We start from the raw sequence: 13,357 nt of genomic DNA on the forward strand, positions 1-13,357 counted from the left end.
CGCAAAAGCTATGGACTATTAACCTATGGACTATTTCCAAAAGGACTTTTGGCAACTACAAGCTCATCTCTGCTATGCATCTGAACCTCAAGAATTGAATTCAAGTCTGTCTGTATATTGATCTTTTAACCCAACACTCTCTTCTTTTTTAACAAATTTTAGTTTAGTTAATAAGAATTGGCTATAGGGTGTATTTTGGGTAAGATCTAAGTTATCATTTGACCTGGGTGTGTGGCTGATCCTTTGAGATTGGGAGAACCCTTTTTTTTTTTTTTTTAATTTAATTTTATATTTATATATGATGAGATAAGATTTTCAGTAATCATCATCATATCTGACAGGTGTGTCTGGACGGAGGCCTGAGGCTGGGCACTTTAAGGGAACTGCGTTGTTTGGACTCTGAGTAACCAGTGAGGTACTACAGAAGCTGTTTTGAGCTGGTTGGTAAATCTAAGTATTGGAATATCCACCAGCGTTTGGGGTTTGTCTGCCCCGTTTTGTTTGCAGTTCACCCTGATTGAGTGACCTCAGCTGGCTCCTAGGGGCAGCACCGTCACACTCCCCCAGACAGAGCAATGGGGAACCCCCTGCCCCTCCCCCAGACAGAGCAATGGGGAATCCCCTCCCCCAGTCAGAGCAACAGGGGCCTTGCCCTGCACCAGCCTGGGGCAGCTCTAGCACCCCGCAGGGCATTGGCTCGTTCCTGCCTCTGGTGTGAGGGGCATGGCCATTAACCTTTCCCTGCTGGCCCCTCACCTTGACAGAGATCTTGCCCTCATCCTTGGGCAGGTGGGCGGCCAGGAACCAGTCTCCAGGCAGTGGGCTGGTGATGTTGAAGACGCCGGTGGTGCGGTTTGGCAGGCTCCAGGTGAGGGTGAGAGTGAAGGAGCTGGGGATGGCCGTGTCCCGGGGAAAGTGGGTATGGAGGGGGGCGATGACGGGGGGAGCCCCGGAGCGGAAATACCTGCAGGGCAGAGAGCGCGTGAGATAGGAGCAGGTGAGCAGAGACAGCGGCCGAGCGGCTGGGGAGGGTGGCACTGGCAGCAGAGGCCTGGCACCATCAGCCCCCAGGGACGCTGCACCTGGGCAGATACAGCCCAATCCCACCCTCACTGTGCCAAGGCCCCACAATCCCGACCCACAGCATCCTGGGAAGCACGACCCCAGCAGGTCACAGGGAGAGACTCCGGGGTCCCAGTATGGGGCAGGGCCCCCCTCGCTGTGTGGGGTCAGTGCCAGGCTGATGGGGGGCTGCAGGAATAGCCCACATCAATTCACCAGCTGGATCTTACAACACCTCAAAGGGCTGGAGGGAGCTGTGGGAATGGGGGAGCTGTGTGTGTGTCCGTGTGTATGTGTGTGTGTGTCCGTGTATGTAGGGGTGTGTACATATGCATGTGTGTAAGTGTGTGCATGTGTGCATGCGCACAAGGTGTGACAAAGGGGGATGGTCTGAAATGTCTGTATGACCTCAAGGGGTACCTCAGTTTCCACTGCACTTTGCGTTGTTACTCAGTGGGGGGAGGGGGGTTGTCCGCTCCCGGGGCAGCACAGAACAGGAGGGGGGTGTCCCGGGACTGTCGGGGTCACAGTGCAGAGGGTTGTTAAGGAGCTGGCTGCACCCCGGGGTGATGCTGGATCCCAGCAAGGCCGAGGGGACCCCAGTGCCCAGCACATGGACACCGAGGGACCCCTGGCCAAGGGGCAGGAGGTGCCCCCAGCTCTCAGCAGGGAAGCTGGGCAGATCCCCGCTCGAGGACAAAGGGCTGAGACCGGCCAGGCAGGGGACAGGCACAAGCCACAGGACGGAACTGCTGTTATTTGCCCGTGAAGGGGCCAGGCAGGGGGTACAGAGCGGGCTCCTGGAGGGAGCTGGCTGCTGGCTCCTGCGACTGACCTGCCGAGGGAGCCAGAGGGGGCCAGCGCCTGAGCTGGGGACCCCCCAGCCTGGCTGGGGAGCGGCTCTGCTCGGCCAGGGGGACGATGCTTCAGCCTGCAGGTCTCTGGGCTGAGCTCAGGGCTGCCCATGGGGGCTCCAGGTGCCGGACAAACCCTGCTCTGGCTGGACAAGCTGCCGGGCGCCACTGCACACCCCGGCTGGGGGCATCGGTCCCTGCGGAGGGGACATGTCTCACCCAGGGGCTGGCTGGGTGGGACTCGCTGGGCAGGGCCTGGGGTGGAGCAGGAAGGAGGGAGCCCAGGCCTCCGTCTGGGAGGTGGTGGGGCTGTGGGGCCTATGCTGGAGGAACCCCTTGGGGGTCTGGCCCACTGACCGGCTCCTCCAAGGGGCTGCTTGCTGCCCCTGGCTGAGGGGTCCCTTAGGCTGTACGGGGACCCCGGGGTCAGATATACACCCATTCACACCCAGCTGGTACGGGAGGTCCCTGCCGAGAGCCAGCAGCCACCGGCTGTCAGTGTGACGGAGCAGGGAGCAGGGCAGATTTGACCTGGGAATGTTGCAGGGGGGTTGCAGTGGGGATGTGGGACTTCCCTTGAAGGAAGCTACCTGAGCTGTAACCTGAGCCAGGAGGGGGTGGGGAGAATTAACACCTTCTGCCCGGGAGACTGAACAAAGGAGAGGAGGAGCTGGGGGGAGGGGGAAGAGAGGAGCTGCAGGAGGAGTTTTGGTTTGGTTTCAGTTTGGGCTGGGTGGTGCAAGGCAGGGAACCCCAAGCTGGGGTCTAAGCTCCCTGAACCTCCCAGAGGGACCTAATTGAGGGGGTCTGGTCGTACCTACACGCTCTGCTTGAGACTGTGTTCCTGTCCTTAAATAAACCTTCTGCTTTACTGGCTGGTTGAGAGTCGCAGTGAATCTCGGGAAGAGGGGTGCAGGGCCCTGACTCCCCCACACTCCGCGACAGTCAGTCCCTGCCACACGTCTGCATGGACAATATTTAAGGAGTTGTGTGTCTATCCTGGCGATTACACTTGCAAAGCTGGGGGTGAGAACAGGCCTCCGCAGGCTCCTGTCAAGCGGGGTAAGACACTGCTCCCTCTGGCTGTTTGGTGTTGTGCGTTGTGTGTCTCACAGCTAGGTGTGAGGTTATGAGTGTAATATAATACCTCATTGAAAGGTGACAGGGCCAGAAAGAGTTAATTAACTCACGGGTTTCAGAGGAGCAGCCGTGTTAGTCTGTATCAGCAAAAATAACGAGGAATCCTTGTGGCATCTTAGAGACTAACACATTTATTTGGGCATAAGCTTTCGTGGGCTACAGCCCACTTCATCAGATGCATGGAGTGGAAAATGCAGTAGCAGGTATATGTACACAGTACATGAGAAGCTGGGAGTCGCCTTACCAAGTGGGGGTCAGTGCTAACGCGACAATTCAATGAACAGTAAGATACCAAGGGAGGAAAAATCACTTTTGTAGTGGTAACGAGGGTGCCCATTTCAAACAGTTGACAAGGAGGTGTGAGTAACAGTAGGGGGAAATTAGCATGGGGAAATTAGTTTTTAGTTCTTGTAATGACCCATCCACTCCCAGTCTTTAGTCAGGGCTAAGTTGATAGTATCCAGTTTGCAAATTAGTTCTGCAGAACTGGAATTAATTTGCAAACTGGACACCATTAAATTAGGCTGAAATAAAGACTGGGAGTGGATGGGTCATTACAAAACCTAAATCTACCTGCCACTGTATTTTCCACTTCATGCATCTGATGAAGTGGATTCTAGCCCACAAAGAATTAACTCACAGACTGACATGACCCAGGGCCGAACTTTAAAGACTTGTTAGGAAGACATGTCTATTGATATAGCTTTGATTCAAAGATCAAAAAAAAAGGAGTATCAGGATTGAGGAAGACACTTGAGTGAAACAGAGACAATAATACTATGTCTCTTTGAAGGTTGTGGTAACCTGTATCTGAACTGTTGAATGGATACATTACCCTGTGCTAATTGCCAGGATGTCTGGGAGAAGGAGAATTAAGCCTATTGTTTTCTCAGGCCGAAAGGCTGCTGGAAATGTACAAGAACCCTGGGACACAATCCTGCTTCATCTCAGATCCGCTTTGGGTTTCAAGTGGAGGAAACCTTAAGCCACAAGGATTGAGATCCACAGTCACTGACTGGAGCCACCCTGAATATGGACATTGGACTATAACCTCTGGACTATTTCTAAAAGGACTTTTGGCAACTACAAGCTCATCTCTGCTATGTATCTGAACCTCAAGAATTGAATTCAAGTCTGTCTGTATATTGATCTATTAACCAACACTCTCTCTCTTTTCTTTTTTAATACATTTTAGCTTAGTTAATAAGAATTGACTATAAGCGTGTATTTTGGGTAAGATCTAAGTTACCCCCTAGGTCTGGGGCTTGGTCCTTTGGGATCAGGAGAACCTTTTTTCTTTTCCTGGGGTATTGGTTTTCATAACCATTCATCCCCATAAGGAGCGGTGCTGGTGACAATACTAAGGGAATTGCTTGTGTGACTTCTGGTTAGCCAGTGGGGTAAAACCGAAGTCCTCGCTGTGTGGCTGGTTTGGTGCCTCAGTAGTAAAGGACCCCGAGCCCTGGGCTGTGACCGCCCTGCGCCAAGCACTTTGCCCTGAATTGATACTCAGTAGTGTCCCACCAGAGGCAGCCTCGTTACAGTAGGTCCAGGTGCCCATGGAGCCACTGGCTAACCAAGCCTGTGAAATCTACACAGAAGGAAAAACAACCGGCAGAGAGCGTCCCGCTCATGAATGCGGACAATGGCCTCTTTGGGTGTGTCACCCATGGCAGGTGGATTCAGGGAGGTGGCACTGGCGGGCGCAGCCCAGACTCCTTTGCACTAAGGGCAGGTGGGAGCGTGGGGCCTCGCAGCCCTGGGTGCCCTGGGGGCGAGTCATGTGTCCCCAGAAGGGGGCCAGCACCTGCACGACAGTCCCTATGTGCCAGCCCAGCTGGGCCCTGCCCCGAGGATCCAGGCACCGGAGTCCCGGGCCCGTGCCAAGCCCCCAGCGCCCCCCCCCTCCCCGGCACTCACACGGTGACGCTGCGGTCCGGGCACCGGTCCCCGAAAGTGCCACCCTGCTCCTTGAAGGTGATGAGGTTCCAGACGGCGACCAGGGTGTCCTCCGGGATGCGGAAGTGGAAGAGCTCGATGCTGGCGAAGGAGCGGAAGGGGCTGAGCTTGCGCGGCGTGCGGGTGAAGTAATCGGTCACAAAGAGCCCGTCTGCAAGAGGGCACGGGGAGGGCAAGGAAGAGGGGCCATGAGCCAGCGTGGGCTGGGATGTAGGAATCCCCAACCGGCTCAGCCCACGGGCCCATCGAGCCTGGTCTCCTGGCATTGCCAGGGCCCAGCACCAGCTGCCTCAGAGGGAGGGGCAGGAAACCCCCCTGTGGAACAGCTTGTCCATGGGGGAGTTCCCCCACCCCCTCAGCTGGGACGGGCTCATCGCGTGTCCCTCCCATTCCCCTCCTCTCTGACGTGCCTGGCAGGTCTCTTGCTCCCCAGGAATGGCTGATCCTTGCCTGAGCCCTGCTGAGCTGGAGGCTGCCGAGATACCTTGTGGCAGTGAGTTCCGCAGGCCAATGGTGCACCATGTGCAGAAAGTGTTTCTGTTGCCCCATATGAATTTGCTGCCCTTCAGTCCCCGAGCGCCCCCTCAGCTGGTGTCAGCCTCCCGTCTCTAACCGCTCGTTACCCTGTGTCTCTGTCACATCCCAGCTCCGATTCCTCCCAGATGCTTTGGGGGCGGGAGGGGGGGGAGGTTTCTCCTGGCGCCACTCTGAGCCTGCCTCTGAGCCCCTTGAGAGAAGTGACCCGGGTCCGTCACGCCCTGTGACTCCAGCAGCGCTAGAACGCTGCCCAGACCGCGTCCTGCCCCGTGCGCTCCCCAGCATCACTCACGTCCCTGGCCCGTGCCCACCCTGTCCTGTCCCGCCCCATTCCCCCCGCCCATCGACTTGGCTCCCCCGGGTATCTGAGCCCCCCCAGGCCAGGATACACGGCTCCACCCCGCACAGCCAGTTCAGTGCTTCGAACTGACATGAGTTTGGAAACTCCAGATCTGCAGAGTCAGAGGGGTCTCGCCCCAGCGCTGAGCGAGCAGGTGCAGGGCTTGCCCGGGGCTCAGCGCTGGCCGGACCCCAGTCTGGGGGGGCCATCTGGCTGGCTGCTTTCAGGCTCCTAGTTCTGCCCTCCTCTGGGTCGCCCCGGGGGTGCCTGTCCCAGCACTCGGGGGCTGATCCCCTTCGTCTCCAGAGCCTCCCAAACTTGGCGGGGGGGGGAGGGTAAGCCACGCGGGAGTGCTGCCTGCCGGACGGTGGGAAACACTAACTGCACAGGGCGTGGCAACACCAGCCAGGTACGTGCGCCCTGCACCCGCAGCAGCTCCCATGGGCACCAAACCCTTCTGTACCCTGCATGGAGCCAGGGCAGAGCTCCGAGCCAGGCCCCTACAACAGCTCTGGCCTCAGATTCAGAGGAAGGGGACACATGCATGTCATGCGCGCCCTGTGCGATGCCGGGCCATGAACACCGTGTTCCCTGTGCCATGCTGGGCTGTGTGCCCTGTACCACGCCAGGCTGTGTGGGCCGTGTTCCCTGTGCCACGCCGGGACATGAACGCCGTGTTCCCTGTGCCATGCCAGGCCATGAACGTCATGTTCTCTGTGCCACGCGGGGCCGTGCTGTGCTATCCATGCATGCAGAGCCATGCTGGACTGTGCTGTACCAAGAAGGCCATGCTCCTGGTAGCTGGGGCACAGTGTGTTTGGGATGGAGCTTCATTCACAGCTGCCTGCCTGCTCCATGCAGTGAACGGACCCAGCTAGTACCATATGGGATCTGCCCGGGGTGAGATGTGCCCCCCGGCCACTCGTCCCACCCCACGTGGGGTTCTGCTGCTCCATGGCTGGCGGGCAGCACCGCTCTCAGGTGCAGGAGCGTGCGCCTCGGAACGTTTCAGTGGCACCTGGTGGCATCTGCTCCCGGGGTGGGAGCCCGGGTGCGAATGATGCCTGGGCCTCATGCTAGTCCCCTGCACGGCTGAGTCTGCCCTGCAGTCCTGTTGACTAGGCAGCCTTGTCCTCACTAGGGTACATGCTGCCAGGGACCCACAGGGCCTCTGCCCCACGGCACCAATGCGGGAGCCCTCTGCCATCTGCTGTGCCCTGGAGTGACCTGGAGAGCCCCTCACCCCGCGCCAGGCTGCAGCTGCCCCAACACACACCGCGCCACCGGTGTCCTCCTGCTCCCACCACCTCAGGCTGAGTCTGGTCCCGGCTCTGGCTGGGACTCGCCTTTCCCCAACACCAGCCCCTTGCCGGGGCAGCGGGCGCGGGGCTGCTTTGCCACAGCGCAGTGTCACATGGAAGCAGGGCCCAGCCAGAGGCAGAGCCGGCTGGGTGCAGGACGAGCACGGGGGGGACAGGCAGTCACACGTGGGTGTGTTTGGGGGCCGGTGACCCCAGGCTGTGAGCCGATCTCGCCCTCTCTCCCCCCACTCTCGGCAGCGTGACTTTGCCGGCTCAGCCGACCTGCGGCTGGGGAATATTGCTGTAGCCAGCCCAGGAGTTCTCCCGCCAGTCAGGGCAGAGGCTGCTCTGTCAGCCCCCGGCCCTGGTGATGCTGCTCGGGGAGCAGACGCCCCATGTCTCCTGCTGTCGGCCTGGGGGAGCTGGGATCTGGCTCCCAGACCTGGCTGGGTTGCCACGGGCCTGGCAGCGACCGCATCAAAGCAGGAGGCTGGTGATGGGAGCTGAGCTGAGCGTCACTGTCCCTGGTGGGACAAAGCTTCCAGTGCAACCATCCCAGGAGCCAAATGTTCCTCCCTGGGAAGGCACCAGGCAGCCCCCAGCGGCTCTCACGCACGGGCTCCAGGGGAGACGTTAATTACAGCCCCCGCCAGCAAGCCTGCGAACAGGAGCTACTCCCGGGCAGGGCCCTCAGGCCTGGCTGTCTGCTCAGCACAATTCAGCTCGAAGGGAGCCGGAGGGACCGAGCATGTCTGGGCACTGAACCCACCACTCCTCGTGTGCGTGTGTGTGTGTGTGTGTGTGCACATGTGGGGTTGTGTGTACATACGTGTGTGCAGACCCAGCCAGCCAAACCTTGACATACACACACCTTGCTGTAGCCAAGGCTGTGCCTCCAACGGCCCTCGCCATCAGTCCCAGCGCTGTCACCCTGAGCCATAGTTCAAGGGGGCACATCCAATCTCCCGCTCCGCCCCCCCCACGGAAACGCGCCCGTCACGTGTGCCCGACGCCAGCCATTCTGCACTAACCACGCGCCCTGGGTGCTGGGGGGCAAGATCTCCACTTCCTCCCTGGGGATAAACCCAGATCCTCCTGCACGGCACCTGCCCCTGCCAGGTGAGTCGGTGACTCCACACAGCCAGGCAGGGCGACGCCCCAGCCCTGTGTCTCACTCTCCCAGCACAGGGCTGGCTGGGGGCACTGGACCCTGGCCAGACCCCGTGGGTGGGGATCCCCAGGGACGGACTGAGCGGCTGGCAAGGGCCAGGAGGCTGGGCGGCGACACCAGCCAGGGAGCGGGTGGGGAGCAGGGGTGTGACATGGGGGCCCTACGCAGGGTGTGCGGGGACGACACGGGGGCAGAGCGGGATAGGGTGGCATGGTGGGGGTAGGTACTGGGCTGTACTGGGGAGCACACGGGGGATCCGATGGCAGGAGGGGTCTCAGGATGGGGGAAGGGAGATGGCAGAACCCAGGCCCCGCCATGGCGAGCGATTGCTTTGAAGCCTACGGGTGATTTGGGATGGCGAGGAACCACTCTGCACAATTGCTCTGAGAGCGGTGCCCATCACCCCAGCGTCTGACCACCCAGCGCCAGGCCGCCAGCACCCAGCATCGCTGCCTCCCAGCACTGGCACCATGGGGCTCAGCACCGGGGCAGGGACAGCTCCACCCCCCGGGATCAGCACCGGAGCCGGGACAGCTCCACCCCCCACCCCCCGACCCCACCGAGATCAGCACCGGGGCGGGGACAGCTCCCCACTTCCCCCGCCCCCGCCCCCCCGGGGCAGAGCACCGGGACGGGGACAGCTCCACCCCCCCCCCCACCGGGATCAGCACCGGGGCAGGAACAGACCCCCCCCTTCCCCCCCCCGCGGGGATCAGCACCGGGACGGGGACAGCTCCAACCCCCCCCCCCCCCCGACCCCACCGAGATCAGCACCGGGGCGGGGACAGCTCCCCACTGCCCCCGCCCCCGCCCCCCCGGGGCAGAGCACCGGGACGGGGACAGCTCCACCCCCCCCCCCCACCGGGATCAGCACCGGGGCAGGAACAGACCCCCCCCTTCCCCCCCCGCGGGGATCAGCACCGGGACGGGGACAGCTCCAACCCCCCCCCCCCCCGACCCCACCGGGATCAGCACCGGGGCAGGAACAGACCCCCCCCTTCCCCCCCCGCGGGGATCAGCACCGGGACGGGGACAGCTCCAACCCCCCCCCCACGACCCCACCGAGATCAGCACCGGGGCGGGGACAGCTCCCCACTTCCCCCGCCCCCGCCCCCCCGGGGCAGAGCACCGGGACGGGGACAGCTCCACCCCCCCCCCCCCACCGGGATCAGCACCGGGGCAGGAACAGACCCCCCCCTTCCCCCCCCGCGGGGATCAGCACCGGGGCAGGGACAGCTCCACCCCCCACCCCCCGGGATCAGCACCGGGGCAGGGACAGCTCCACACCCCCCCCGGCCCCCCCACCCCCCCCACTCACCGGCCAGGGGCCCCGCGCCGAGCAGCAGCAGCAGCAGCAGCCGCCGCCGGGCCATGCTCCGCGTCCCGCTCCCCCGGCCCCGCACCATCCCCGCAGCCGCCCGCAGCCATGACGTCAGGCCGAGCGCCTGCCCATTGGCCGGGCGAACGCCGAGCGCCCCGGAGGTCGCCGCCGATTGGCCGAGCCGCTGCTTCTCACCGCGCCGGCCCGCCCCGGCCGCTGCCGCTGCTCCAGGGGGCAGCTGCTTCCCCGCTGCCCGGCCGGGGCGGGGCGGGGGAGGGGGAGGGGGGTGGAGAGAGGTGGGGTGAGAGGAGGGTATGGGGCGATGGAGGTGGGGCGGGATGGGGTGAGATGGGGGTGGAGGAGGGTTGAGGTGGGATGATGGAGGTGGGGCGATGGAGGTGGGGCAGAGCGGGGTGGATGGGGGGTGATGGGGTGGAGGTGGAGTGGGGGAATGGAGGAGGGATGAGGTGGGGCGATGGAGGTGGGGCAGAGCGGGGTGGATGGGGTGAGATGGGGTGGAGGTGGGGTGGAGCGGGGGAATGGAGGAGGGTTGAGGTGGGATGATGGAGGTGGGGCGATGGAGGTGGGGCAGAGCGGGGTGGATGGGGGGTGATGGGGTGGAGGTGGAGTGGGGGAATGGAGGAGGGATGAGGTGGGGCGATGGAGGTGGGGCAGAGCGGGGTGGATGGGGGGTGATGGGGTGGAGATGGAGTGGGGGAATGGAGGAGGGATGAGGTGGGGCGATGGAGGTGGGGCAGAGCGGGGTGGATGGGGGGTGATGGGGTGGAGGTGGAGTGGGGGAATGGAGGAGGGTTGAAGTGGGATGATGGAGGTGGGGCAGAGCGGGGTGGATGGGGTGTGATAGGGCGTGGAGGTGGGGGCGGAGCGGGCGATGGAGGTGGGGTGGAGTGGGATGGAGCGGGGTGGGGTGAGATGGGGAATGGAGGTGGGTTGGGTGGGATGATGGAGGTGGGGCGATGGAGGTGGGGATGAGCGGGGTGGGGTGAGATATGGGGATGGAGGCGGGTTGGGCTGGCTCCTGGCACCTTACGTGGGATCAGCATGTCGCAGCACTGGGGCGGGCACCGGGCCTTGTGCTCCCGCCGGGAGATTTGCTCTGTGTTCTGGACGGGCCGTGCCGGTGGCTGAGTGGGGCTGGAAGGCTGCACGCTGGCCTGGAGCACGTGGCTCTCCATGGCTGGGATCATGGCACAACACTGCCCCCAGAGCTCCCCTAACGGAGGCAGTGGGGGGGGGGTGCATCCGGGCTCCTGCGTTAGTGTCAGAACGTTGACTTGAGTGTTCAGCCTCCGTTCACACTCAGCACGTGGAGGGAGGTTACGGCTCCACCATTACCGGGAGAGGCCTAGCTGGGACCCCGGAGGCCTGGGCTCTATCCCCCACTCTGCCCCAGAGCCCAGCCTGCTCCCCTTAAAGTCAATGGGAGAGAAAGGAGTCGTTGAGGGGTGAGTGTGAGGTCCTAGGGCCCTGGGCTCATGTCACAGAGCCCTGGGGTGAGGTTCTGGAGCCTGGGGGTGAGGTGACGGAGCCCTGGGGCGAGGCCCTGGAGCCTGGGGGTGAGGTGACGGAGCCCTGGGGCGAGGCCCTGGGGCCCTGGGCGTGAGCACAATGAGTGTGTTTGTCCCTGTGTCTGTAATGCCCATCAGTCTTGCTGGCCCAGGGGCTAGGCCCTCGAGGCTCCCCGCACCGGTACGCTGGCGCTGGCCACAGTGGAAGCTGTGCTGGCTGGCGCATGGACTGACCCTGCGGCTCTGGTCGCCCGAGGAGATGGCCCTGCCTCGCCAGCCCTTCTCGCTGCTCTGAGGCAGTGCCCGCGGAGCCGGCTGCACGGGTGCTCTGGGCCGACGGGGGGTGTCTGGGCTCCGCAGGGTGGTGCTGGAGTCTGGGAACGCACAGCTGCCCACGGCCTGCCCCGGGGCCCTTCCTCAGCAGCAGCTGCAGCCTCTGGAGGGGGGCCTGGCTGGGTGGCCTGTGTTCCTGGGATTTCACGCTTGGGTGGCCAGGCCAGGCAGCGGGAAGGTGCCCGCCAGGCCCTGCTGTGCAGCCAGAGGGGCTGAAGAGCTGGGGCAGCGCGGGAGGCTGGGGCTGGACATGCTGCAAACACACTGCAGAGCGCTGGGCCAGAGCAGGGCATCGGCACTCGGGGGGCACAGTGGGCCCAGTCGCTGTGGGAGAAGGTCCTTGGGCATGTCAGTGGGGTCCATGGAGCCGGGGCTGGGGTAGTGCCACCACGTCACTGTCAGAGACTGGAGACCCTGCCCCCTGGGGACACTTACCCCGTCTGGCCAGTGACAGTTTGCAGCCCCTGCCCCACCAGCCCAGGGCCCTTCCTATCCGCCCCAGTCCCATTGACCCCATTCCCGCCAACCCCATGAGCCCCAGCTCCGGGGCCCTGATCCCAGCCAGGGTCCGTGAGGCACCCAGAATGATGGACCCCTGATCCCCCTTGGGCTGGGTAGGGCGCCAGGCCCGACGGGGCCCCGATCCCAGCTGGGAATCTAGAGGAAGCAGCAATATTAATGCTGATGGCTAATGCCCTTGTTTCGCTCTGGTAACCCTGTGGGTAGTTAGCCGCACTGGTGGCCAGTGGGCCCAACGGCTCGCAGGGGGGAGGCTGCGGGGGTTCAGATGCAGCGCAGGGAGGGAGACGTGGGGCAGGGGTCTGCAGATCCCACAGTCCCTGGTTAGCTGGAGCCCAGGGTTGGTTTGTCTGGAAATTCCCCCAGAGATCCGGCCCCAGGTTCCTTAGTTCATGTGGGCTGCTGAGCGCTGGATCCCCGGGCAGGCAGCGTCCCCTGGTGGGGAAAGAGCACAGAGCCAGCCAGGATGCACAGACCTCTTCTGCCAGCAGCGAAACAGACCGGCCCTCTCACCCCGAATCACAGCACTGTTCCCGTTACGTACCCCAGCTCAGTTACACCACAGAAGGGGACGTGTGACGCAGTTTGAGTCCCAAGGAATGGGACGCACGAGCCCCTTAGAGCCCCCGAGAGCCCGGGGGAATGGGGGACGCGCGAGCACGTCAGAGCCCCCGAGAGCCCGGGGGAACGGGGGACGTGCGAGCCCGTCAGAGCCCCCAAGAGCCCGGGGGAACGGGGGACGCACGAGCCCGTCAGAGCCCCCGAGAGCCCGGTGGAACGGGGGACGCGCAAGCCCGTCAGAGCCCCTGAGAGCCCAGTGGAATGGGGGACGCGCGAGCCCATCAGAGCTCCCGAGAGCCCGGTGGAACGGGGGATGTGTGAGCCCGTTAGAGCCCCCCGACAGCCCGGTGGAACGGGGGACGTGCGAGCCCGTTAGAGCCCCCGAGAGCCTGGTGGAACGGGACGCGCAAGCCCGTCAGAGTCCCCGAGAGCCCGGTGGAACGGGACGCATGAGCCCGTCAGAGCCCCCGAGAGCCTGGTGGAACGGGGGACGCGCGAGCCCGTCAGAGCCCCTGAGAGCCCGATGGAACGGAACGCGCGAGCCCGTCAGAGCCCCCGAGAGCCCGGTGGAACGGGGACGCGTGAGCCCGTCAGAGTCCCCGAGAGCCCGGTGGAACGGGACGCGCGAGCCCGTCAGAGTCCCTGAGAGCCCGGTGGAACGGGGGACGCGCAAGCCCGTCAGAGCCCCCCGAGAGCCCGGTGGAACGGGACGCGCGAGCCCGTCAGAGTC

General features: G+C 63.2%; 1 protein-coding gene across 2 annotated transcripts in view; it reads right to left on the minus strand.

Annotated features, from left to right (window-relative positions):
• TMEM8B (transmembrane protein 8B) overlaps positions 1-9,739 on the minus strand; it is a 31,903-nt gene extending 22,164 nt beyond the window's left edge. For both annotated transcript variants that reach the window (XM_054032187.1, XM_054032186.1), the window contains exons 1-3: positions 9,683-9,739; positions 4,977-5,166; positions 757-964 (exon numbers count right to left, since the gene is read on the minus strand). In XM_054032187.1, coding sequence (XP_053888162.1) covers positions 757-964; positions 4,977-5,166; positions 9,683-9,737 — 453 coding nt within the window. In that variant the 5' untranslated portion in view covers positions 9,738-9,739. The remainder of the gene's footprint in view (positions 1-756; positions 965-4,976; positions 5,167-9,682) is intronic.
• Positions 9,740-13,357: the final 3,618 nt, after the last annotated feature.

This window comes from Malaclemys terrapin, chromosome 6 (genome assembly GCF_027887155.1).
Source record: "Malaclemys terrapin pileata isolate rMalTer1 chromosome 6, rMalTer1.hap1, whole genome shotgun sequence".
Taxonomy (NCBI): domain Eukaryota; kingdom Metazoa; phylum Chordata; order Testudines; family Emydidae; genus Malaclemys; species Malaclemys terrapin.